Source organism: Globicephala melas, chromosome 2, assembly GCF_963455315.2.
Source record: "Globicephala melas chromosome 2, mGloMel1.2, whole genome shotgun sequence".
NCBI lineage: Eukaryota > Metazoa > Chordata > Mammalia > Artiodactyla > Delphinidae > Globicephala > Globicephala melas.
In genome coordinates, this window is record NC_083315.2 from 80,648,936 (window position 1) to 80,676,582 (window position 27,647).

General features: G+C 39.2%; 1 protein-coding gene across 2 annotated transcripts in view; it reads left to right on the plus strand.

Annotated features, from left to right (window-relative positions):
• MYO5A (myosin VA) overlaps positions 1-27,647 on the plus strand; it is a 186,781-nt gene that overhangs the window by 137,418 nt on the left and 21,716 nt on the right. Inside the window, exons 26-32 of one of the 2 annotated variants that reach the window (XM_070044918.1) lie at positions 4,719-4,862; positions 5,101-5,154; positions 7,285-7,512; positions 12,539-12,639; positions 18,183-18,381; positions 21,454-21,528; positions 22,950-23,043. In XM_070044918.1, coding sequence (XP_069901019.1) covers positions 4,719-4,862; positions 5,101-5,154; positions 7,285-7,512; positions 12,539-12,639; positions 18,183-18,381; positions 21,454-21,528; positions 22,950-23,043 — 895 coding nt within the window. The remainder of the gene's footprint in view (positions 1-4,718; positions 4,863-5,100; positions 5,155-7,284; positions 7,513-12,538; positions 12,640-18,182; positions 18,382-21,453; positions 21,529-22,949; positions 23,044-27,647) is intronic. The other variant, XM_030878718.2, reaches the window with a different exon arrangement.

Sequence of the window (27,647 nt, forward strand, 5' to 3'; positions counted from 1 at the left end):
GTGCATGTGTCTTTTTGAATTATGGTTTTCTCTGGGTATATACCCAGTAGTGGGCATTACATTTTTAAACTCAAAACTCTTATATGCTTTACCTAATTTTTACTAATAACAGTTTTTGTCAGGGTCTCTATTCTTTTCAGGTTTTCTCCAGATTCTTACAGATTTGAGGGGAGGGGTAACCTTTTCATTTCTATTCTCACTTGTTTTCTGTCAAGTCTTTTCTCAAGTTAAGAGATAGATTAGAGTGGGATTTGGTACGTTTTTCATCTTTTTTGAAAAATGAAGTGTGAATTGTGCTCTAGAAATCACCTACAGATCTTGGATTATTGTAGTGTCTGTCATGTGCACTGACCACCAACAGTAGGTCATACACTGGAAGTCTTCTCTCAATAATGAGGAAGGCTGTTGACAAGTAGTCATGCTTGTTTCTTGTGACTAAGTGCATGCATCTGAGATGTGGCTGGCTTTGGTTAGGGCTGTCTTTACCATGGGACAGACTACAGTAACTCTCCTCCTTGGGACTGAGTCCATAACCTTAGCCTCAATCTCTCTGTGTTTCAGTTTCCTCATCTGTGAAGTGACAATGCTATTATTATCTTACTTTATAGTGATATTTTGAAGATTAAATGAGTTAATTTTTATAAAACACTTGTAGCAGTGTTGATACATAGTAAGTGTTCAATAAACAGAGGTTTTTGCTCTAATAAACAGGCTTCCAGTGACCACCCTACAATTCTGACTGTGTGTGGCCAGGATCAGAAAGATGGAAATCTACACTAGTAATAGAAAAAGAGAGATTGATTATCAGAAGGGAAATTGTGCAGGACATAACTTTGTACTTCGAATTACTTATGACTTGCAGGTTTGCATTTCTTCCTGCAACTACCTCTGTAATGGCCAGGTTTACAAATTGCCCCTTTCAAACTAAAGGAAAACTTTCAACTCCTATGTGTAATATTCCCAAGTAGCTCTTTTAGAATCCAGTGCAAGGAAAATAATGGGATCACTCTTGTTTATGAATTGATTTTTTAAAAATTAAAACAAATAAATTGTTTTGAAACAGAATTCTGACCTTAGTCATGTAATAATAGCAAAATTTAATGTAAAAATAGAAGATTAATGTCTCTCTAGTCACAAATCAGAAACTTGTGATTGTTTGTTCACAAGACACAATGACACCTCCATTGCTGTTTCTCTCTGAAGAACTCACCTGCCAGCTCCACTTGCCTTGCAGCCCTCCCACACTTCCAGCATCTTCGTGGTTTGGGGTTATTTTTTTGGAACCATTGCTTCTCCACGCTCTGTAATGCCCCTTTCTTAGTAGCCATTAACTAATTATCTCAGTTCTGCTATTGCTGTCGAGCTTTCTCATACCTGTCAAATCCAGGGAAAGCGTCACCATAACTTTCTCAGCTATTGTCAGCAGTAATTCCAGAATGACTGCCAGGCCTGTCGTGGTAATTTTGTGAACAAATTCTGTTATCTTCCTGATTTTCCTCTAATGAGAGACTGTTGCTATTTTTTAGATTAGTTTTAAAGCTTCACTTTCTTGGAAAAGCCCTAGATGACAAAGTCCTAACAAAGGAAAGAAAGCAAAACAAAACCCCAGACACTTCCCTGAGCCAGATGGCCCAAACTTCCTTCTTGCTTACGTGGTATATCTCTTTGATTATACGTGTCATTAGGGATAAGAATGGGCACCATTTGGAGCTCTCTTAATTACTTATCATTATGCCTCAGTTTTTGCAGTTGTCAAATGTTCCTATCTATAGGTACAATGATGAAATATTATATTCATTCATAGAATGAAGGTTTCTATCATAGTGTGAAAAAAGGCTTAAATAGTTAAAAGTTTTCAGGGATACACCATTAATAGAGGAACAAACATTAAAATACATAAGATAGAATGTTTACATTATAAATAAGCTAAAATATAAGTATTTGTGGGATGTATAGAAATGAATTTTTTTGTTGTTGTTGTTTGTTTTTTGTGGGGTTTTTTTTGTGGTACGCGGGCCTCTCACTATTGCGGCCTCTCCTGTTGCGGAGCACAGACTCCGGACGCGCAGGCTCAGCGGCCATGGCTCACGGGCCCAGCCGCTCCGCGGCATGTGGGATCCTCCCAGACCGGGGCATGAACCCACGTCCCCTGCATCGGCAGGTGGACTCTCAACCACTGCGCCACCAGGGAAGCCCCAGAAATGAATTTTTGTATGAATGAAATTCTGTAGTAATTTCATGCTCAGGGAAGATGCTACCTCTGTTCTACTAAGTTGGGACAGACTTTATGGTGAAGGTCATATACCTAAACTTTTTGTTACGCTGAGCAGTGCAAAAGTGGATAGATGGACTTCCCTGGTGGCGCAGTGATTAAGAATACGCCTGCCGATGCAGGGGACACAGGTTTGAGCCCTGGTCTGGGAAGATCCCACATGCCACTGAGCCCGTACGCCACAACTACTGAGCCTGCGCTCTAGAGCCCGAGAGCCACAACTGCTGAGCCCGTGTGCCACAACTACTGAAGCCTGTGCACCTAGAGCCTGTGCTCCACAAGAAGAGAAGCCAGCACAATGAGAAGCCCGTGCACCACAACAAAGAGTAGCCCCTGCTTGCTGCAACTAGAGAAAGCCCTCACGCAGCAACGAAGACCCAACACAGTCAAAAATAAATAAATATATAAATTTATTTTTTTTTTAAAGTGGACAGAAAGAAAAAGACCAGGTCTAACTAGTTTGTAGATAAATGACCCTGACAGCCTATAAATGCCCCACTTCTTAGTTTAGTTGATTCTTCTTAGGTGTCTTTTTAGAACTGGAATAATACTGAACTTAGCACTACCAAGAATTCACAAAAAATCAAAGATTGCTCATGAATATAAAAATTATTCAACCTCATCAAAAAACAAAGAAATATAAATTAAAACAATAATGAAAAACCACTGTTGGTCTACCAGCTGAGCCAATTTTTTTTAATAACAGTCATTGCTGTTCCAGGCAAGTTGGTGGCTGCTGATGGAAGTATAAACAGGCTCAACCAATTTAATAGACTTAAAAACATTAATGTTTAGATATTTATGTACTAGGTTGTTTATTTTAGTATATTTCAATAGCAAACAATTAGAAATAACCCCAGTGGTCACCAGTAAGGTAATAGCTAAGCAAATGATGGTACACATGTCAATACAGCCATTAAAAATTGTGCTTTCAAGTATCATATTATAAATTTGGAAAACGATTATAGTACAATGCTAAGTTTTAAAGACAGTACAAAATTATAATGAAAGTATTATTCCAGTTCTTTAAATTTATTTAAAAAAAAAGACTGGACAAAAATTGTGCGTTTTCTCTGGATACGAGATTATGCTTACAGTTCTCTTCTTTGTACTTTTCTTATTTCCTAAACTTATTTTGCTTTTATATGAGGAAAAAACATTTTTTTAAAAATTGACAATTGGAAATACAAGATTTGCTGATCAGTTAAGAATTATACTTCCATCATTTAATTAAATAAGTTGTTGTTACCATTCTCTTTCTCTCCAACAAAAAGAGGATCTTTATCCTCTCAAAATCTAATGATACAATTGTTTCTCTTCTTACCTCATTAAAAATTCAAACCCAAAGTAAAGAAAGTAAAACAATTATGGAGCCTCCAGAATTTCTATGATGGTGGATAGGGGTTAATTATTTCCTTTTGCTTAGCTTTAGTTAGTGTATCTTTATTTATCCTACTAGTTCTCCCTGTGACTCTGTTTTAGAACCAATTGACATGATTTTAAATGCTACTAGGTTATCTTTCAGTTTATTAGGGGCTGTATATATTTTGGTTTTTTAGTTTTCTCTCTGACCTCAATATATTTATGCTAGCATCTCACCTTTTCAAAAATCATTTTTCCTAATTACAAAAGTAGTACATGCTCATTGTAAACAATTCAAATATAGAAATGTGTGAAGTAGAAAATGAAACTTTCCCACAGTACCTCCCATTCTCTAAGATAACCTCGATGGCCTTCTAGTTATTTATATGCCATGTGCTAGGTATACTTAAAAGTCACATGTATTGGGTTTTGGGTTTTTTTAAGAAAAATGAGATACTATCCTGCAACTTGTTCATTTCACTTAATACTTTTATCTAGAACATATTTATTTACTCATGTAGATCTACTTCATTATTTTTAACAGCTATAAAATACTTCATAGTTTGTCTATACCATAATTTATTTAAGCAACTCTCCTGTTGACCAACATTTGAGTTCTTTTTAGTTTTTTGCAGTTACAAAAAATATTACAGTGAACATCTTTCCCCATATATTTTTGTGTACTTGTGTATTTGTGCAGGATTAATTCTTAAACATATATTGCTATGTTTGTCCTATGTTAAAGAATATACAGACTTAAATTTTAATAAATACAGCTAACTTGCCCTTCCAAAGGGCCTACTTATAACTTCCACCAATATCTTATAAGACACTGTTACTAACACATGGCCTTATTAATCTTATTACTCTTTGCCAATATGATAGGGGGAAAGTGGTACCGTGCTGTTGTTTAATTCACATTTCTCCATTTATTAGCTGGTTGGATGTGTTAGTTGTATATTCTTTGGCCATTTATATTTCTCCTATAAGTTTGCCTGTTTCTCTGTTGAGCTGTTCATCATTTTCTCATTGGCTTGTACATCTTCCGAACCATCTTGACCATCTTCTGATTTCTGGGGTTTAGGAGCCAAGCGAGAAGAAGGTGCCTCTGGACATGTCATTGTTTCTCAAGCTCCAGAAGCGGGTCACAGAGCTGGAGCAGGAGAAGCAGGTGATGCAGGATGAGCTGGACCGCAAGGAGGAGCAGGTGCTCCGAAGTAAGGCAAAGGTGCGCAGTGCTCTCCCACCCTAGGTCCATGGCAAACTGAGTTCTGCAGTCTCTTCTTTAATGGCAACTCAGCCCAGAAGTACTTTAACTTTAACCAAGTAGGTTTTGGTTCAAGTAGTGAGGGCTTAACTCTCCTCACTCTTTTCTGCTGAGCTAGGAAATATTCTAAGAGTAAAAATGTGACAATCAAAATATAACTACTTACTTATAAAGTTTTTAACTTTGTGTGTTTCCCTAGGAAGAAGAAAGACCACAAATTAGAGGTGCAGAACTGGAATATGAGTCACTCAAGGTAATGGGAAGTTTCAGCCCAAGACTTTGAATATCTTGTGGCGAGAGACCTGCTCGGAGCTTCTGTCTCTCAGAGAACATCCTTAAGGGTACCTGAGGCCCTAGCTTAAGGCTTATTCAGGCATTAGTTGTAGCCCTGTGTCATTCCCTTTTTAAAATTCTCTTTCATATAAGCTAGAGTTCAGTCTAAGCAGAAGCAGGAGCAGTAGCTGCCATTTGAGGCTGTAGAAGGTAGGAAAGGACATGGACCCAGGTGACAGACTGCCTGGGTTCAAATGCTAGATCTGCCACTGTATGACTGTGTGCAAATTCTCCTTTCTGTGCCTTGGTTTTCTCATCTATAAAGCGGGAATAATGATAATATGTATCTTATAGGACTGTCATGAGGATTATATGAGGTAATTCATGTAAACTGCTTAGAATAGTACCTGGCACATCATAAGGACCCAACAAATGTTGGCTGCTGTCATTATCTTCATCATTTTAAAATACAAGCACTTTACACATCAGCCTTAATTTTTAACAACCATCCTGCAAGTAAGCATTTTAATTCCCATTTTATAGATGAAGCAACTGACACTAAGAAGTATAAGTAACTTCCCTAAGATGACCCCACTAGAAACCGACAGGAATGGAATTTGAACATTGGTATCTCTAGCTCCAAACCCCATGCTCTAACCATCAGACCCCACTGAAACTATGTGTTTGTAGAGAAGGACAGTTCCCAAGTATTAGCTCAGTGTTTCTCGAAATGTGGTCCCTGGGCCATCTGCATCAACATGACCTGGTAATTTGATGGAAATGCAAATTTATGGGCCTCACACCAAACCTATTGAATCAGAAACCGTGGGGGTGGCACCAAGCCATCCATCCTCCGGGTGATTCTGATGCACATTAAAGTTTGGGAAACATGGCATCAGAGCTTAGGTGTCGAAGTAAAGACATTCATACGTTTTCAGAAATAGCAGTACGAATCTGATTACCAGTTGGTAGGAGACTGGGGATAGGAAGGAGCATTCATTTTCACGTTTGAATGGACTAATTCATGAAAGAAGGTGTTATACATTCTTAAACTAGGGGAAAAAAAGGACTTTAATTAGTCTTACTATAACATGTTGAAAGGTCTAATATGGTGCTATAAACCTAAGATTGCTTCTCTGGAAGAAATGGTAAAATATTTTATCTTTGTGTGGAAGTGTCTCACTTCCACTATCATAAAGCCTTAATGTCATGTGCTAAATAAATCAGCATGGTGCTTTTAAATGCCCGTCTGCTTCACTATTTCCCAACCAGTATCCTGTGACATTTGTATTTTAGGGTCAATAAATAGAGTTTAGCGGCAGATCTCTATTCTGGGTTCCACTGCCGTTGGTTGAGCAGAGCCTACAAAGGGCAGCACTAACTGGTGATGGGAGGATGGCTGGTAGTATGTGAAAGTATGGAGATGGTAAAGGATGTGTATGTCCATCTAGATGACTGAAGGAAGAGGTCGCCCATCCTCTCCTCCTGCTTCTCAAGGCTTCCGCCAGCAGCTTCACAAGCATGTCACACAGGAAAGAAGTTTCAAAAATATATTGTTTGTTGTTATTGAAACACTATAGAGAATTTTATTAGTTTAAATACTATGTAATTTTTAAATTAGAAGTTAAAAGCCTAAAATTTCAGTGGTCTTTCCCCTCTCCTTTACAAAAGAAATAAGAGGGTATTACTCAACACTTCAGGGATCTGCTCTCTGAACAATTCATTGGAAATAACCTGACCATTTGGACCTTCATATTTGTGCTTGTATTTACCCATAAAGAAAACCTGTGCTTCTTAGTACTGAGATAAACTCACCCCTTAGGACTCAGCCTTCTCTTCAGGCCTGTGACCACACCCTGGGCGGCCTGGAATAAATTTGATTCTGGAATTTAGGTTGATGAAGCAAACTACCATTTACCTTGCTCAATTCCACTTGACGCTGACTTTCTTAATTTTAAGAGCTGAGTTCCCAGTAGAACCAGGGGAGCCATTCACTATGGAGCTCTGGCGATCTTTTCCAGCAGAATTCTTCTACTATCTTAGAGAAGGATGAGTATTGCAATGTAAAGTTGAGGATGACAGTGATGAACTTCTTTGTCTATTCATACAGCGTCAAGAACTAGAATCAGAAAACAAAAAACTGAAAAATGAGCTGAATGAGTTACGCAAGGCCCTTAGTGAGAAAAGTGCCCCCGAGGTGACCGCTCCAGGTGCACCAGCCTACCGTGTCCTCATGGAGCAGCTGACCTCTGTGAGTGAGGAGCTCGATGTCCGCAAGGAGGAAGTCCTCATCTTGAGGTCTCAACTGGTGAGCCAGAAAGAGGCCATCCAACCCAAGGTAAGCATGAGCAAGTGGCTCAGGTGGGTGTTTGGGGACTGGCCTCTTTCTTCATACCCTTTCCCTCCAACTTATTTATTTATTTATTTATCTTTGCGGTACGCGGGCCTCTGACTGCTGTGGCCTCTCCCGTTGCGGATCACAGGCTCCGGATGCACGGGCTCAGCGGCCATGGCCCACAGGCCCAGCTGCCCCACGGCATGCGGGATCCTCCCGGACCGGGGCACAAACCCGTGTCCCCTGCATCAGCAGGCAGACTCTCAACCACTGTGCCACCAGGGAAGCCCTCTCTCCAATTTATAACAAAGCAAACATTTAAGAGCATTTTTAGTCTAATTGAGGATATCATCATTTTGGGGGGAAAATCTCAATGTTGTTTTAAAACTGTTGCAAATACCAGTTGGAGTGAACAAGAAGCAAATGATATCTCAAATGCTCTTCAAAGTTTCACCGCTCACTCATGAGCAAAGGGCTTTTAAAATTAATCGTTTTTTAGTAATCTGGTCATGATAAATTTTGATCAAAAATACAATTCTATTAAATACAAAAATCCATAAGTTGTCTTGCTGTGGGAAGGCATTAAGTACAATTTTAAATTATTTGTTGAAAATAGCCTGTTTAAAGATAGGAAAGATAACACATGAAAAGGTTAGAAATGAGATCAGTGAGTAGAAGTGACATGGAGATGATTTCTGCTCACTTCAAGAAGTTCTGTTTAATGGTGGGAGTTGTCCCAGCTAGGAGGGGCTGTGTTTAGTGATTCCACAGAAGGGACCCAGGCTGAAGCATATAGATGGCCCTTTGAACGCCTTCCCTGACCTCGGATAACTTGAGATCCAACTGCCATGTGTTGGTGAGAAATGGACCTTTTAGTCGTTTGACATCGGGGGGAATCTGAATAATCATCTTAAAACCTGGTTTTTGTCCCTGCCCATGTTCATGAAGCAAAGTGTTACCAAGAATTAGGCAATCAAGTATCCCAGCTGCATGACCTGCCACATAAAAAATGACTATAAGACAGAGAATGAAAAAAAAAAAAAGAGAATGACACATACCATATGATTTCACTTAGTATGTGTGAAATCTAAAAAACAAAACAGAAGCAGACTCATAGCTAGAAGAAACTAGTGTTTGCCAGAAGGGAGGGGGTTAGAGGGTTGGGTGACATAGATAAAGGGGATTCAGAGTTACAAACTTCCAGTTATAAAATAAATAAGTCACAGGGATGTAATGTACATCATAGGGAATATAGTCAATGATATTGTAATAACTCGTATGGTGACAGATGGTAACTAGACTTATCCTGGTGATCATTTCATAATGTATAAAAATATCAAATCACTATGTTGTACAAATGAAACTGATATTGTATGTCAATATAATTCAATTTTTAAAAGACTATAACATATAGTGAATGGGATGCCTGAAAGATCTGAGAGCACTTCTCTTAGAAATGGTAGTTCTGGGGCTTCCCTGGTGGTGCAGTGGTTAAGAATCCTCCTGCCAATGCAGGGGACATGGGTTCGAGCCCTGGTCCAGGAAGACCCCTCATGCCGCAGAGCAACTAATCCCGTGTGCCACAACTACTGAGCCTGCGTACCTAGAGCTCGAGCTCCACAACAAGAGAAGCCACTGTAATGAGAAGCCCGTGCACTGCAACGAACAGTAGCCCCTGCTCGCGGCAATTAGAGAAAGCCCGCGTGCAGCAACGAAGACCCAACACAGCCAAAAATAAATAAATAAAAATAAAAGAATATTGAAAGCCTCCAAATTCTAAAAAAAAAAGAAAAGAAAAGAATAAAAGAAATGGTAGTTCTGCATGTGGTTAAGATACCATACCTGGCACATAACATTTGTATTTGATAACGACAACTCACACCTGGGACTGGGCCTCAAGAAACAAGCCTCCCTCTGCATGCTAGCTGGAACAGAGTCCAAAATTAGAATTCCTTTCTCTGGTTCCCTGTGATGAACTAATATTCTAACAAGAAACTTTAGTAAAAGTCAATAGAAAGAAAAAGAAAAATGAACCAAGGGGTATAAAAACAATCCAGCTCACAAGAGCACATAGCTCTGGTACCTCACACTGTCACCTACCCAGCTCACATACTCCATGTGACAACTTATCTCCAGCGCCTAATGGGCTGGCCCTGTCTAACCAAGGTCCCTGCTCTCCAGGCTCCAAGCCTACACATAGCATCAGCTTGTTTTCTCTTAGGAGAAATGCCCAGGACACTGACTAAGCCCTTTCAAACCCAGGACTGTTTATCCCACTCCGTTTCTAGTCAAGGGACACATCATTTCACAACTCCTTTGCAAGCAAGTGGTAAGTGATATCCCGTGGGCCAGGTGATGATCCAGCCCAGCCAGCCACATCTAGTTTACGTGCTCCACCTCCACAAGTGTTCCGGGAGGCTTCACTTGGACAAATGACCTCCTACCAAGGCGTTACTGTTAACTCTCACAGACCTGGGATAAGAATTTTACCATAATACATTAACAGGAGGTTCATTTTCCTCATACCCTCACAAATACTTTATAATTAGAAAAATCAAACCAACTCAAAAGAATTTCAAGAGTCTGTTCCTGAGAATTAAGAGTTGCCATTACATAAATATATATTAATGTCCACTTCATGCCAGTTCCATGGATAGTAATTTACATACAGAGTTAGTTTTAGGAGAAACAAACTTGGTTGTTTTCACAGTTAGCTTTTATCTGTTTTGATGAGGACTCAAGATGGAATTTATTTATGGAACTAAGGGTTTGTTGTTTTCTCCATTTGTTTTTTGTGCTTGCTGACTTGTGATTTTCAGGATGACAAGGTAATTATATATTTTTTTAAATTTTTAGTAAACACTTCTATTTAATCCTGATTTTTACAAGTATCCCGCAGTTTTGCAGTTGATATTTTCTGGCCAACAAGTCTATTTTGATATTTACAAATTAATTTCCTATTTGACCCCCTGCTATTTGAGAAGTCAGTGGGAAAATAATGGATGTCATAGGCTCCAGTCTGGATCGCAGAGAGGCCTCCATGACTTTTGAATTCGTAGTCAGGTCTGTGACTCATAGTGGTAGTTATGGCAGGCCATCCACAAGCGGGGGAGGGAAGCCCTTAACTCGGAGCACACTCCAAAGTGCAAGCGTTCCCATACTCTCATTTCTACCAGCTGTGGGTTTGTTGGCCAAGGGTGAGGAGGGGCCTGAGGAGCTGAGCATGCCCTTGGGAAGAGTGGGATTTTCCTACATGGCGCAACCCTTTCAGAACTTCTGGTCCTGTCTTGGCAGGGACTCTTTGAGCAGTGAGTCAGGAACTTCCTAGCGCTGGCAGTACAAGTCTGACCCCATGCCCAGCCCCTGCTTCTTAGCTATGATAGGCCGGATAAGGGAAGGACTGGCTACTTTCTACTATCTTTCCTTTGGATGAGTTCATTAGATCTACTTACCTAATTTACTAAAAGTTAAAAACCAGATCATGTAGGTCCTCAGATGTCAAAGAATACATGTAGCGTTATTTAACATAGAAACTGGTTCTTTGAGTTACAGTCTAAAACTTAAAAATCTGAGTATGGCCCTTTATAGAGTAGAAAGATTTTCTGCCTTTCAATAAAAGAGAAAAAGAAATTTTCTATGAAATATGTAGTAAAATATTTATAAAACATACCTAGAATATTTATAAAAATGCTATATGTGGTGCTTATGGGAAAGATTTTTAAAATCAGTAAAGCGTAAGCTCTTGTTATAGCTCTTATCAGGTTATATTTGGTCTTCTCTAAGTGTGCATTTATAGACTCACAAAAGGACAGCATTAGGATAAAAGTGGGATTTTTTTTAAAAAAAGGATTTTTTTTATTATAAACACTGGAATTCAAAAGCGAGTATTTGTAGGCCTCTAGTTGACATTAAAGTTATCTTGGTCTCTAAGATCATGATATTTGAAGTGTATTCTGTAATCTCTACTTCACTGTGAGATCTGGCTTTAGAGCAAATGTTGACTAAACCATCAGACATATACTATTTAGACAAATAGAATGGGCTCTTGGGTTCTAAAGAGTATTATTCTTTAGAGGCTATAGAGCAGTTGTTCTTATTGTCTGTTCTTGCCCTGGTTTAGGAGAGAGAGAGAGTGGCTGAGTAGAAGCAAGATTTTGAAATTACATTGGTTGTCAGACAGATTACACCAAAAAAGAAAAATAAAAAAGGAAGTAAAAATGTTAGCAGAAAAGTCCTTTCTATGCAAAATCGTTAGTAATTCTGACCTGCCAGATGTTTATTTCAAAAGCTTATGAACCATGCTATACTGTAACAGAGGAAAAAAGAATTGAATAACAGCAGATGGTAGATACTTCCAAGGAGCTAAATCCTTCCCATTTATATATATCTAAAGATGTGAGGAAAAAAACATTTAATTTTGCTGAAACACATGATCTGAACACCACTTGTTTTGTACTGAGTTGTTAATGGGAAAATGAGCTTTATGTCAAACTTTTCGTGTTTATTAGGGTATTTGTTTTGTTATAACTGGTCCAGAAGTAGAAGAAAGAACAGCTTTGTACATTGCATTGAATACTTGGTGTTCTTGCCTGGTTATTGTTTTAATGCTGTATATAGTTTATATCTATATGTATATTTTTTAAAGTATATATACAACATTAGAATAATAACCAGGCAAGGGCACTGAATATATATATATATATTTATACTGTGTGTGTGTGTGTGTGTGTATACACACACACACACACAGTGTAAAACACACGTGGCCCATCAGTGATTTTATTTACTCTAGAATCACACCACCTTTGTAGTAGAGTGTTAGGGATTCTCAAGAGAGGGACTGGAGGTGCCTCTTCCTCTTAACTGCCTGTGCCCCACTCTCTGTAGTTGTACCGGGGCTAGGGCAGACGCTCTGGTGGGGCAGAGGTGTTGTAGAACACCCCCTATTCTGGAGGAAAGAAAATGTTGTATGAGGTCCAAAGCTTTAGAGTTAACACTTAATGTGGAAATGTGTCTTTTCCCCCTTCAGAATACAATGACAGATTCCACAATACTTTTAGAAGATGTACAAAAAATGAAAGATAAAGGTGAAATAGCACAAGCATATATCGGTTTGAAAGAAACAAACAGGTAAGTTGATGTTTCTTTTATTCATTTTGGTTTAATCATATTGATCTTTAATCTTCAAGCCAGCCTCTTATACAGTAAGTCCAAGTATTTATGCATTGTTTTGTTAGACATCAGCTGACCTTCAAAGGGGATCCAAGGTTTCCAATATATTCCCAGTTAAAATCTCATTTATAATAATATAAGGTAGCATTACCTTATATTATTATAAGAGGTGAGAGATGGAAAGGAAAATATTCTTTACATTAAGGGAATATATTTCTGTATATTTAGGGTCTTAGCCTTGAGAAGAAAACCAGTTGCTTACTATACAGCTTGGACTATCTTGGGTAGTCACTTCCATTTGTTATTCAGGATGGTTATTGTGAAAGTTTGTAGGGACAGCTGCAGCTTTCAATAATTGAAATTTAGCGTGAAGAGAAGTGATGAAGTAGCGGAATCACATCTGTGTTGGCCATGTAATTCTAGAAGGGTACCATGACTTCTAGGATGGGACCCTGATATATGAGACCAAGTTTTTGTCACATTTCCTAAGGTGTTCTGAGAAAATTCTAACCTTGGTTTCATCTCATTTACTCGTGAGTGAAGTTGTAGATGGCATTTAGCTCAGTCTTAAGAGCCTTGGGTGGGCTGAGAGTATAGATTTGCAGTCACTAAATGACCAAACTTTCCCAAAAGTTTTCCCTATAGCTTAGAGTATCACAGCTCATTTCTGGAATTTGTCAGCCTTCCTACGATTCCTGCTTCCCAAAGAGCCTTCATGCTATTGAACTCTGAACTTAAAAGACTACATGCTTAAAAGAACACAGCCAGTGATGATAACAGAGATTTATCAGTGTACATCTAGGTCTCCTGATGCGTAATGTTAGGATTGGTATACAGAAATACTTCACAAATTAAGAATATTACCATGCAAAATGTAAGGTACTTATTACCTTCTTTTATGGGCAAGAGTGGAGAATGCTTATAAAAGTATTTGGTTAAACTTAAATTTTAATTTATGTATGTAGGTTGTAAGCATATCTTATAGCTAAGGATGTGTTAGTATAAAAAGAGCTATATTACATTGTTCATCCATCCACTCAGCTATTCAGTCACCAGATATGTATTGCATGCCTGCTTCATCCCAGGCCCTGTGCCACACACTGGGAATATAGCAGTAAGCAAGATAAATACAGTCCTTCCTTTCACAGAGTTTATAGGCTGTTGGGGAGACAGCCAAGATAATTTGGACTTCCCTCCAGTGACAGGAAGGAAGTCATTTTTTTAAAAAAATAAATTTATTTATTTTTATTTTTGTCTGCGTTGGGTCTTTGTTGCTGCCCGCTGGCTTTTCTCTAGTTATGGCGAGCAGGGGCTACTCTTCGTTGCCGTGCATGGGCTTCTCATTGCGGTGGCTTCTCTTGTTGCGGAGCACGGGCTCTAGGCGCGCAGGCTTCAGTAGTTGTGGCTCGCGGGCTTAGTTGCTCTGTGGCATGTGGGATCTTCCTGGACCAGGGCTCGAACCCGTGTCCCCTGCATTGGCAGGCGGATTCTTAACCACTGCACCACCAGGGAAGCTGCTGAAAGATTTTAAGTAGGAGAATGATATGATGAGATTGGAATTTTAGAAAGCTAGCCCTGGCTTTTATGTTAGAGAATAGATTGTAGTGGAACAAGATTGAGAGCATAAAGACCAGTTAAGAGGTTATCACCATCATTGAATGACTGATTATAGTGACTTTGACTTAGTTGGTAACAGTTGGGATTGAAGAAAATGGGACACTTTGAAAGATACATAAGAAGATGGGGTGTGTAGCCTTGCAGTTTGTTGGCTGTGTGGGATGGGGACCGTGAAGGGTAACTTTGCAGTGTCTGCTATGGATACTTGGTTGGATATAGTGATGCCAGTTTGTGATCCTGGGTCTGGGATGTGGGGAAGTACAGGAAATGATCAGTAGATTTACAAATATTTAAGGAGGTAGGAAGACATCCAAGGAGAGAAATTCATTAGGCAGTTGAAAATATAGATCTGGAACAGGAGAGATATGTAGGCTGAGATGTAAATATTGAAGTCATCAGCATGTAATAATACAGTTGAGACCATGCAAATAAATCAACTCTCTAGGGATAGATGGTAGATGGAAAATAGAAGAGCAATGTCTGAAATTTGTTTTATGTAAACATCGTATCAACAAGAGAAGTCTAGGGACTTCCCTGGTGGCACAGTGGTTAAGAATCCGCCTGCCAATGGAGGGGACATGGGTTCCAGCCCTGGTCTGGGAAGACCCCACATGCCGCGCAGCAACTAACCCCGTGTGCCACAACTACGGAGCCTGTGCTCTAGAGCCTGTGAGCCACAACAGCTGAAGCCCACGCGCCTAGAGCCCGTGCTCTGAAATGGGAGAGGCCACCACAATGAGAAGCCCGCGCACCGCAACGAAGGGTAGCCCCTGCTCGCCGCAACTAGGGAAAGCCCGCGCACAGCAACAAAGACCCAACACAGCGATAAATAAACAAACAAACAAACAAAACAGAAGTCTAGTAGGAGAAGTAAGAACCTGGGCTCTGGAGTCACATAGCCCTGGCCTTCACCACTTGCCAACTGTGCAACCCCTGCAGGTATCTTACATCTAAGCCTCAGTGTCTTCTTCTGCAGTGTGGCAAATGATATATATTGGGTTACTGGGAGAACTAAATGAAATGATACATGTGGAAGGTTGTAGAATGGTGTCTGACACTTGACAAACAGTCAAAAATATTATTTTTATACCCTCAGTAGAAAAAAAACTATAACCAACTCTGTCAGTTTTGTTAATTCTACATACTTTTAATAAAATGTGTCACACTTCTAGTAAAAAAGAAGTTTCCCCAGGTCTTAAAATTAATTTTTGATACAACAAACCTTTTAAAAGTTGTGTCATAAAAGCTGGGAACTTTGGACATATACTGGCTTATAAGTTACTCCTATAAGAATTTTAAAAAATAATTTTAAAAATACAAAATCAGATTTTATTACGCTAAAACAAATTCCTACCCAGAAGACTTAAAACTTCATTTTGAAATGAATTATGAAAATTGCCACATGAAGACAGTAGCTGAAATTTTCATTCTATATGTATATGACTATTTTGGTTAGTCTCTAACATAATATGTGACATATAAGATCACTCCGCTAGCTGAAGTGGGAAGCAGCCACATAGCACAGGGAGATCAGCTCGGTGCTTTGTGACCACCTAGAGAGGTGAGATGGGGGAGGGTGGGAGGGAGCCGCAAGAGGGAGGAGATAATGGGGATATATGTATATGTATAGCTGATTCACTTTGTTATAAAGCAGAAAATAACACACTATTGTAAAGCAATTATACCCCAATAAAGATGTTAAAAAAAAAAAAGATCACTCTGTTAGCTGAATAAAATGTTAAAAATAGAACCTCCTTCTTACCTCTTCAGTCATTTATTATTTTGCAGGAAAAGTAGCTCTAGATGTTGATTATTTTGTTTTAATTTCTACACATTTACGTGTGATGTTACACGTTACCCATTTTTTTAAAAAAATTAACCAAAAATGATTTTTGTGGTAACATCTTAAAGTCATCTGTAATTAATAAAAACAGTCCTGTTGACTTAACAAAATATTGAAATATCACATGCTGCTCTTGACTATCATCATCTCATTACCATCGCTTTGTGTTTTGCATTATTGTTCCTTTTGCATGGAAGATCATCTGCTATGGATGGCCATGAGTTGAATGAGGATGGAGAGCTGCTGCTGGTTTATGAAGGGTTGAAACAAGCCAACAGGTTATATTTGTCTCCTCAAAATGGAACGTTATTAATTTGTTGTTTTTCTTACTAACAGTGGCCTCCGGACTTTAACTTCTGTATTTCTTATATTAAGTGTCTTCCTGGGTAAATTTCAGACACTAAAATTTGTGAATATCTCACTAAAAGTGGAAGAAATTCCAAACCTCTCAACTGGAGCCCAAGCTACTACTGCAGGAGAGATTAATACCTATTACTTAGTGGTTTCTTGTTTGGAATAATGATCAATTTAAAGGATATATGTGCCTGGGCAATGTGTCTACATTCTCATATATTATGATCATGCTGCCTAACAGCAGTGTTAAGCAGTGTTAAGTGCACGATTTGGCATTCTGTGTGGTTATTGTGAAATTCCGATTTGTGAAACCGCAAACAAAGAGGGTTTCCTGCATTGCTACAGTTCAAAGTAATCACCCTAACTCAACATGTTAAATATGTTTAGGGGAAAGCAAATGAAATTGAAACAGCAGCACCTTTCTGACACAGACACTCATCTCCTCTAGTGAGATTTGTGTCTTAAAATCTCTTAAAAATGCCATTTTAGTGATGAATTTTTTAAAATATTTAGAAATATTTAATTTTTAATATTTATATTAATATATAAATATTTAATTTTAAAATATTTAGACTCTTTGTTCGAGGGGCTTCTACTTATTCTGCTTTGTTCTAATCACAAACGATTGTCATTAACTTTGTGGTGTTATTGGTTCAAATCCTTTTGAAATTTTATAATCATTAAAATATTTTTAGTCTGCTGCTAACCGTTTGCTTGCAATGGCATCAGTGTTTCCCAGCATTTGATAACTAAGGGGTTTGAATAAAAGAACATCTTTTCTTTCTTCATGTTAGTTAATTCCTATCCATAACTTTGTCTTGGCTTTGGAAAAGGGGGTGAATGTAGAAATGGGGGTGCCTGGTGAAGGGAGGATGCCAGTTCGCTCTAGTATCCTCCTGCCCTAGACTACTCACGGTGCAGCTGACTTGTATGTTTGCTCAGAGAAGCAGTAGCTGCTTTGTTGGTCCCACTAATATTGATGTTCTAAAACCATATCTTGTTAGGATTCTGTTACTGATAAGGAAGTGTATGGGGAAAGAGAAAATGACAAATTTTATATATATATATATATATATATATATGAAATTTCAGAGCTATCTGTCTGGATTTGGGTAAATCTGTATGTATTTCAGAGTAGCGCTCCAGCCTTTCTGCCCTTCAGAGATAAAAGTAGAAAGTAAAAATGGGACCCTGGTCACACCCTCTGCCTGGAATTAGTAATGCTGAAAGTCTTCAAGGCATATTTAATTAGACGGGGCATTTGTAATCTTGCCCTCCATAGTGCGGTGATTTTGTGACGAAGGTACGAGCTTTGCCAACTTTAATACTAGTTTGTGAATGTAGTAAGCCAGGTTCTTTAACCTATGTCTTTTAATTGATTGATCAATTTTTAATTGATTGATCATCATTTCCCATGAACCTTTTAAAAGAGCTAAAATTTTCCTGTTTCTAGGGGCCTTTGAGAACTTTGTAGCAGGGTCCACAGTTCAGAAAGACACAAATGTGAGCACATTTGTTTCCATTTCTGGCCCTTGGTTGAGTTCCTAGACTCTAATCAAGTCAGAAGCTACACAGTCACTACAGAATCCCTGCTTTTCTGCCCTTGCAAGTGAGCATGGAGTCTTGTACCCTTCAAGCAGGGACTCTGGTGTCACCTCCCTTTCCTACTCGTGTGGCTTCTCCGCAGGCTCCTGGAATCCCAGCTGCAGTCGCAGAAGAGGAGCCATGAGAATGAGGCCGAAGCCCTCCGCGGGGAGATCCAGAGCCTGAAGGAGGAGAACAACCGGCAGCAGCAGCTGCTGGCCCAGAACCTGCAGCTGCCCCCAGAGGCCCGCATCGAGGCCAGCCTGCAGCACGAGATCACCCGGCTCACCAACGAGAACCTGGTAAGGGAGGTGCCAGGCCACACTCCTCAGCACGCAGGCCCTAGCCCTGCAGGGCAGCCTTCCTTGCTTTTTGAGCAAAACGTCTTTCCTGACTGGGAAGCACTCACTTCCCCACACTTGTTACCCTCTTTCCCTATCAGGGACAGAGTAAGGAAAATAGGACTGTGTTGGTAGAAGTGAAAAAGGCGTGTACTCGGATTGTTTCTCACAGAAGGCTCTGGTGCATCTCAGCGTCCTCAGCCCTCACTTGGAGGGTCTGGAAGATATAGGCCGACTGTGTGCTGGGCTTTTGATATCCTCAGGAACTCAGCTTCCTCCACGTCAGCTGCAGCTTCTCTGCCATCGAGGAGGTTATATAGTTGTCACAACCTTTGGTCCCCAAGCACCACTGTGGCCATCCCAGCCCCTGTCTCTAGCAGACAGCGGGGTTAGAGTTAGGGTCAGGGAAGGCAGTTGGCAGAACCAACGTGGGGCTGTAGGTTGACCTTGGTTGGAGCTCCAAGGTCAGGGAGGAGGAACGTCAGGATTCAAGTTTATACATTCGTGGTTCTTTTGTAGCAGAACTTGGGCAGTGAATGAGGAGATTTTTTTCCCCTTGCCAGATTCTGAGTGCTGGCACAGAGTCCAAGTTTGTTCTTTTTCTCTTTTTTTCTTTCTGTCTGTCTTTCTTTTATAGAAAATATTTTCTAGAATGTTTCTCAGTCACAAAATAACTTTTATTACAGATTTATACTTAAGTTTGATAAACATATTTATTAAAGTAAAAGTCATTGAAAAAGTATAATTCCACTTTTTTTTTTTTTATTTTTGGCTGTACCACATGGTTTGTGGGATCTCAGTTCCTCAGTTACCCGACCAGGGAACTCCCAATGCCATACTTCTATATAAAATCTATATTGTAGTGTCAGTCTGGTTTTGAGAAAAGCTGTTTAGGGCTAGTGGTAATTTGTTTCTGTTTTGGGTTATTTTTAATTAATTAATTTGTTTGTTTATTTATTTATTTATTTTTGGCTGTGTTGGGTCTTCGTTGCGGTGTGCAGGCTTCTCGTTGTGGTGGTGGCTTCTCCCGTTATGGAGCATGGGCTCTAGGCGTGAGGGTTTCAGTAGTTATGGCACATGGGCTCAGTAGTTGTGGTTCACGGGCTCTAGAGCACAGGCTTAGTAGTTGTGGCGCATGGGCTTAGTTGCTTTGTGGCATGTGGGATCTTCCCGGACCAGGGCTCGAACCTGTGCCCCCTGCATTGGCAGGCAGATTCCCAACCACTTCGCCACCAGGGAAGCGCTGTTTCTGTTTCTTCAATTCAGGGTTTTAATGAGCTGTACTAAAATAGTTTGGATTTTCTCTGAAGATTTAACAATCTGAATTATCCCTCCATTATTTCATTAGTGATCATTTACATTACAAATAGTTTTCTGGTGTCATCTATTCAACCATCTTTTATATTATTTGAAGCAAAACTTAAAGGTATGGGACTTCCCTGGTGGCGCAGTGGTTAAGAATCCACCTGCCAATGCAGGGGACACGGGCTCAAGCCCTGGTCCGGGAAAATCCCACATGTCGCAGAGCAACTAAGCCCGTGTGCCACAACTACTGAGCCTGTGCTCTAGAACCCAAGAGCCACAACTCCTGAGCCTGCGTGCCACAGGTACTGAAGCCCGCGCACCTAGAGCCTGTGCTTCGCAACAAGAGAAGCCACCACAATGAGAAGCCAGCACACCGCAGTGAAGAGTAGCCCCCCTCACTGCAACTAGAGAAAGCCCGCGCACAGCAAGGAAGACCCAATGCAGCCTAATTAATTAATCTAAAAAAAAAAAAAAAAGCTCAAAGGTATTCTTTTTCCAGTCTGTCCTTCCCTCTGAGGACAGCTTGCTGGTGAGGCTACATTGTAGGAATGGGAAAGGTGGGTGAGGGCAGAGTTTGGACTCTTTTCAAAGGGCCTGAAATATCACTAATTTGTGGGGGAAGTTCTTCTGAATCATGGAATATTTCTGAGATGTCATTTTATTACTCACAAGTATATTGTTGCTTAAATTAAACTAACAATGCTTTATTGTCTAAGAATTGATATACTAAATAATATAATAATAATTGATCAGCATATAAATTCTGTGCTTTTTAAATGATTATCTTAAAATACAAGGTGAAACCATGAAATAAAGATGATTCTGGGTGGTAGATTCTCAGAGTTTTTTCACTAAGCTGGTTAAGCATTTCCCTTTCAACCTTATGCACAGTATTACTTTTCTTCTCAATTTTTAATAGCTAATACAAACATAAACTAAGCCCCCAAATTCTCAACTGGTAGAATCTAGTTAACGAGTTTGAATTTTAGGAAAACCCTTCGTAGGTCAGCTGCTTCTGCCTCGCTGACTACTTACTCAGGAGAGTGGATTCAAACTTACAGATAGGGGATGATGTACTTTTTCACAATCATTATAGTGTCTCAATCTTAATTGTGCATTTCTTTAGGAAACACTTGGGCAGATATTAAAGCAGCAGTGGGCCTAGGCTTAGTGTTCTGAGAAACTACCCTGCAAATCCTTCCCACCCACCTACCTCCCAACACAATCACAGAAATGGTTTTTCTCCCTCCTCTAGTGGACAAGCGTCACAGGCCACCCGCAAGCTGCCTTTCAGGGAAGGAAGGCACACAGCTTCTCATCAGTCTTTCCAACTTCAAACAAGAGCTCCAACTTTGCCATTATTCTCACTTTTGTTTTAAGGGAATTCCCCACTCTTGCCACTGCTACTGGCAGCAAAGAAAGTGCAGCAACTTGTGAGCAGGTCTGAGAATTGAAATAACAGCCTTATCTGGGGAATATGGACCACAGCTCTGTTTACCTGCTAACATAGCCTGTTTCCTCTGAGCATGTGAAAATATATTTGTGTATATATAATCAGAATCATCTGTATTAGAAAAATTAGAGGGCAATGGCAGGTGACAAATCAGAGCCTTTTGAGTATACGTGGTTTCATTATTTGTGTTTTAAAATATTTTAAAATTGATTTTGCTGAGAGGTAGCATTCCCCTCACAGAGAAAAACAAATGTCCATTGTGCCTGTTTTTTCAGTATTTTGAGGAATTATATGCAGATGATCCTAAGAAGTATCAATCATATCGGATTTCACTTTACAAACGGATGATTGTATGTAAACTCAGAGTGCTTCTCTGTCGTCTTCCCTGCTAATTCTAGCCCTCTGTAACTGAAGAGCACACCGCTGCCTGCCCCGCCCCAGGAAGTCTCTTCAAAAACTGTCACAAAACCTTTCTCCCCACAGCTGTCTTTTAGCCAGTGATGTCGCCTCTATCAATGTCCTGCGTCCATTGTCACCTTCAGTTTGTTATTAACACTAGGCTTACAGTGTGATGGAAGCAAAATTTGAAAGATAAAGTAAAATCCAAGAAACAACTGAACCCTTTGAAATGTTAGCAACTGTTCCTTTTGAAACATTGGTCTAGTATCTAAATCAGCCTTGTCTAAACTAAACTGGAAAATGAATGAATATTTGTATTTATAAAAGCTTTTCTAATCCATAACCTGAATAACAACCACAGACTTATTAAATCACTGATTTATTTCCCTTCCAAGCTCCTAGTCTGCTGTTATCCACTTTTCTTCTTAATTATCGATTTTTTAATTATGCCGGTCATTTGAAAGAATTCTTGATTAGAGAGCCAATTATCACAGTTTTTTTAACCCCCCACCTTTGAACGAACTGCTTTTGTTTTCTCTTTTTGCATAAACCATGTGGAATTATCCCTTTTTCTCTATAAACAAACTTATATCACCTGGGAGATTTTTATGGGAATGTTATCCAACCTGCCACTTGGTCTGCAGACCACTCTATCCTGTTTTCTGTCGTTATTTATTTTTTTTAAACACCTTTATTGGAGTATAATTGCTTCACAATGGTGTGTTAGTTTGTGCTTTATAGCAAAGTGAATCAGCTATACATATACATACATCCCCATATCTCCTCCCTCTTGCATCTCCCTCCCACCCTCCCTATCCCACCCCACTGTCGTTATTTTTTAACTTACCTTTTAATTCCCAAAACTTCTTAACTTTTCTTAAGTTACAGGACTAGTTTTAGCCTCTCCAAAGGGTGGGACTCAGAGAGACAGTGCTTCACACACATAGGTGTTAATCAAAAGCCCCTAAGTTCAACCATCCTTAAAACTTCCCAAAAAACTGTGTGCATTCATCAGAATTTACTTTGCCTGTTCCCCCTTTAAAAGAAAAACTTGCTACTGGAATAGCAGTACATTTTACGAGCATTTTAATTGTTGTGGAGTCTACTGGAAAAGACTCCACAGTGAGCCTGCTGTCCATCACGCTGTAAAGGAGTTTACTGCCTTGTATATTTTAACATTTGGCTTTTATTATAGCTGCATTTCCCATTGCCTGCCAGTTTTAGCCAGGTGGGGCTCCACCCATGAGCTTTCATGGAGCTTTTATGTAAAACTAACAAGTGCTGTTTCTGTAATTTTGTGTCTGCTCTCCTTCTGTGCATTTTAGAAGGTTTATTTTGGTCTTTCTGTTATATTTCTCATTTTGATCTTTAGGATTTGATGGAACAACTCGAAAAACAAGATAAGACTGTCCGGAAACTGAAAAAACAACTGAAAGTATTTGCCAAAAAAATTGGTGAACTAGAAGGTATTTAAACATGTTTCTATGACAGTTGCTGAACCTTGGTTTTATATGCAATACTAGTGGCTTAAAAGGTTTTTGTGTGAATATTAGGGACAATAACAAAAATGACGTTCAGCAAACCTGGCCTCCGTGGAGTGGAAATTTTCATTACTAGGTGGGGGAAAATGTTCTTTTCGTGGTAGTAATAATTTACAAAGAGAGAATTCATTCAGCAAACATCTAATGACCGTCTTCTATAAACCAGGCACTATGCTAGGCAGTATTGCATAGTGGTTAAAAGCATGGATTCTGTAGCTAAGCTTCTCGGGTTTAAATACTGCCTCTTCCACTATTAGTCATCTGATATTGGGCAAGTTACTGAACCTCTCTATGCCTCAGTGTTCCCACCTGTTAAATGGGAATGATAATGATGGTGTCTACCTGACACGGTTTGTAAGGGTTAAATTAATTAATATGTGGAATGCATTTGGCATATTTCCTGACACACAGTAAATCCTATATACAACTTATTTTTATTACTGTTAGTATTAGGGATACTAAGATGAGTAAGACAGAGTCTGTGTCCTCAAAGAACTTACATCTAATGGAGAACAAAAAGAGAAGTAAATAAGAAAAAAATGAATTATGATTATAAAGAAATAAGATTTTAGAAAACATCTCATGATTTATATATGATGATGGGAAAACACCTTGAGAAGTGATCAAATATCGGTTATTATTATATACAAATGATTCTTGTCTTGTGGGTTAGTGTTTGTTCCTTCAGTAAGTAGGTGCCAGGGATATAGCAGTGAACAGGGCTAAAGCCACATTCTCAGCTTAGTCCAGCAATGATCTCATTGTTCAAGAGATTCTGAGACCCTCTTTGGAATTGCCTTCAGACCTATGCAGGCTATTACCATTTTGACCAAAAATGATACTGTGCAGCCTGCCCGTCTATTTGTCATTGTCACTCTGAATAATTTTTGCTCTGCTCAAAGGGTGAAGATTCCCCATCACTGGGAATGTTCGAAAGAATCTACCATGATTAACTGTGTGGCTCTCATTCCTCCAACGTGCCAGGCCTGTCGTAACTGTTCCATCTGTTTGATCTTTTTGCTTCTCTTAGTCAAGTCCTGCTTATCCTTTGAGACCAGAGTTATATGTCACATGCTCAAGAGCAGCCTTTCCTGATCACACAGATAGACCCTACAGCTCTACCCTCTGTGTACTGCAATTTGCCTCCCATCTTTTGTGGTTTTCACTGTCATATTTTTAGCAGTTTTTCTGTTTGAATTACTGCCTTCCTCAATGGACTATGAACTTCCTGAGCATGGTGACCACCTCTTATTTCCTCTTGTTTTCACAGCACCTAGTATATTGTCTGACCTGTCATAATCATTCCATTTATTAAAATTTTGAACCTCTGAATCACAGACCCAGACTATATGTCTGTTGGTGGAACTTTAAAAATCTTTATTCAGGGCTTCCCTGGTGGCTCAGTGGTTGAGAGTCCACCTGCTGATGCAGGGGACGCGGGTTCGTGCCCCGGTCCGGGAAGATCCCACATGCCACGGAGCGGCTGGGCCCGTGAGCCATGGCCGCTGTGCCTGCACGTCCGGAGCCTGTGCTCCGCAACGGGAGAGGCCACAGCAGTGAGAGGCCCGCGTACTGCAAAAAAAAAAAAAACTTTATTCAGAGAACCTTTCTGCACTTAACTCTGCATTAATTATATCATGAGATGATAATTAGACAGCAGAGTATCCGCTTGAACGAAACTGATTTTAAGGGTATTAACTTGTAAGATTATTTTTTAAGCTCCTAATCGTTTCTTTACCATATGTTAGTAACTTTTGATAAATAGAAAAGCCATTTATTATTTTACATTTTTACTTAGCTTTCTTTGATATGTATATTTTACTCAAAGAGAAAGCTTAGAGCAATTTTAAGCCATTATCAATCAAAATTCAACCTCATCAGTTAAACTATCCTGCCAGCTATATTCTTAAATCTATAAGTACATTTGAGAAGGCAATTCATAGATTAAACAAAAAAGTCATTATGATATTCTTAAGAAAAGTTGAGTTACATAATACATATCTACAGAATAAGATGAAATAGATTTATGTGACTTGAACGTTTGCTGAGTGCAGTGTACCTCCCCTCCCCAAGGCAGAGAAGAAAGACAACACGCTTTTCCAACACCTTTCTCTCCTGTCCCCTTATCCCCACAGTGTACAGAAAACACTGATAACCTTGTACAGCAAAGCACCTTCTAATATCTAAAAGTTTTCTTATATTTTTCTAAATATAATATACGTAAATGCTTCTGGTTTAAAATAGCAAGACTCTTACCTCCTCCTATGGGCTACACTTAATTAAGGAGACATTTTTAGAAGCCAGTGAAGGCTTTTTAAATGTCAACATACATAATTTTTAGCAGAAATTATATGGCTAAATGGAGAGTGTTTCAAAATTTGATATGCTTTATGCTGTATTTTAATCCAGGAGTGGGTGTTCCATCTCAATTTTCATAGAGTCGGGGAATTTAGACCTGAAAGAATTCTAGAAATCAGTTAATTATTTCATAGGAGAACAGAGCTGAGGCCCAGAAACCATAAGGGACTTCCAAAGTCTCAGCCACTTAGTGGCCAAAATGGGACTAGAACCCAAGCCTTCTGAAGAGCACTGACTTCTTTGTGTCGTATTTTCCGACAGACCCTCTCTACTTATAATAATTCATTTGACTCTCAATTAAACCTGAGATCAAGATCTTCCCTGTACCAAAGTGAGGGGAGGAAAAAAAATTTTCCAATTTCCTTTCTATTTCTAGGACAAAAAGGTTCAGGAATGTTTTTCTCTCAAGCATAAAGAATCTATTATACTTGAAAATGGAAATAGATGTTGCTTCAGATCTTCCTAGAAGATTGCTGTATTAGATGGAGCATTCGACTAAATGACCCCCAAGGTCCCCTGAGTCTCTTAAAAACTGGGTGGTATTCTGACTTCTCTCTTTCAGGCTTTATATTTTCCTGATACTATGTAAGGGTTGACATTTTAATTATATGATTATTTTAATTATATGATTTGTTAAATAAATCAAGGTCATGTTGAGCTGACATCTATATTTTACCGGTGAGTTTTTGTGAAGACTCTAATCTCTGGGAAGCATTCAAAGACAGAGTAAAATTTTAATGAAAGTATGGCAAATTTTATCTCTGACATTTTTGTACAGAACCAAAAATATCTTCGTTAGAGATTTTGCAAAAGGAAAGTGAAGCTTTCTTTTAAAACGTAATATCTCTTAGTTAAAATATTCACCATATTTCATAAATTCTGTGGTGCACAATTTTTCATATTTTAACATCTCTGAAATTAGGATGTATCTTACAGAAGTTGATGGGTTTTAGTTTAACTGGCAATATTTTTCCTTCTTTAGTGTTATATAAAATAATACTATATGTCATAATCAGTGGCACCTTAGATATGATAAGATCAGTAGGTTTAAAACATTCTTTTTGAGTTATACAGAGTCCAAATGTGTGCATTTGTTGATAAACTTAGTATGTTGAATCTGTTTTCTCCCAGTTTCCCCTCGTTGAATTGTTTCTGTAGCTTAAAGCAACCAGTAACATAGATGGCAGGGATCTTATTATTTTGTTTTACATGCAGAATATATACAGGAGCTGTGAAGGTCACAGCTGTGTACTGATCCTGAGATCCTCATGCTGTCGTGTTTAAACTAACTCCAGAAATAACTTATGTAAAACTAAATAGTTTGAATCTCCTGTCTCTTGTAGAGAGGCATACAAGGCATTCAGTTAGTCCTGCGGTTCCGGACTGCATCATGCATATGAAATGCTAGGTTATGGGAGGTGGCCACAGCCCTGATTTGTCCAATCACAGTGTGATCGCTCTTTAGATACCATAACGTTGGTGGATGGTGGTGATTTTCAGCGCTGATAGTCCCGGTGTGTGATGCTGCGGCATAAGGTGGACGAGGTGTCACCAGGCTCTGTGCCACATGAGCAAGAGCACTGGCAGGTATTGGTGTTCTCTGTGATAACCTCATGCTGTGGAACTGGCTTCCCAGAACTAACACCGGAAGTTGCCCAGAGTGACAGGAGAAGCATGGCTGATACCTTGTGGAGTCAGCAAGATTAAACTTTCTAATGCATCTGATCTGCGTTTTGTTTGTTTGCCAGCAGTCTCTGAACTCAAACTTAAACTACACCCAAATAGATTTCTTTTTTTGTTTTAACATCCTTATTGGAGTATAATTGCTTTACAATGTTGTGTTGGTTTCTGCTGTATAACACTAAATAGATTCCTTAACTGCCCCCCTTCCTGTAGATAAGAGACTAGCATATAGCTCCACAAACACCATCATTACTCAAGTTTCCCTTTACCTTCCCTTGAATTTCCCACTCAATTCTCAATTTTGAGATGGAATTGGAGACTTTTTCTTAACCCTCAGTTCTTCTCTGGCAGCTGCCATCAACAGTGGTGATCATTTTTAACATCTGAAAGGGTTGTTAGCCAGCAGTTGTACTTTACTGGTTGCAGCTTTGTGGTGGGACTTTTAGCACTTTACTAAAAACAGACAAACAAAAAACTGAATAATATTT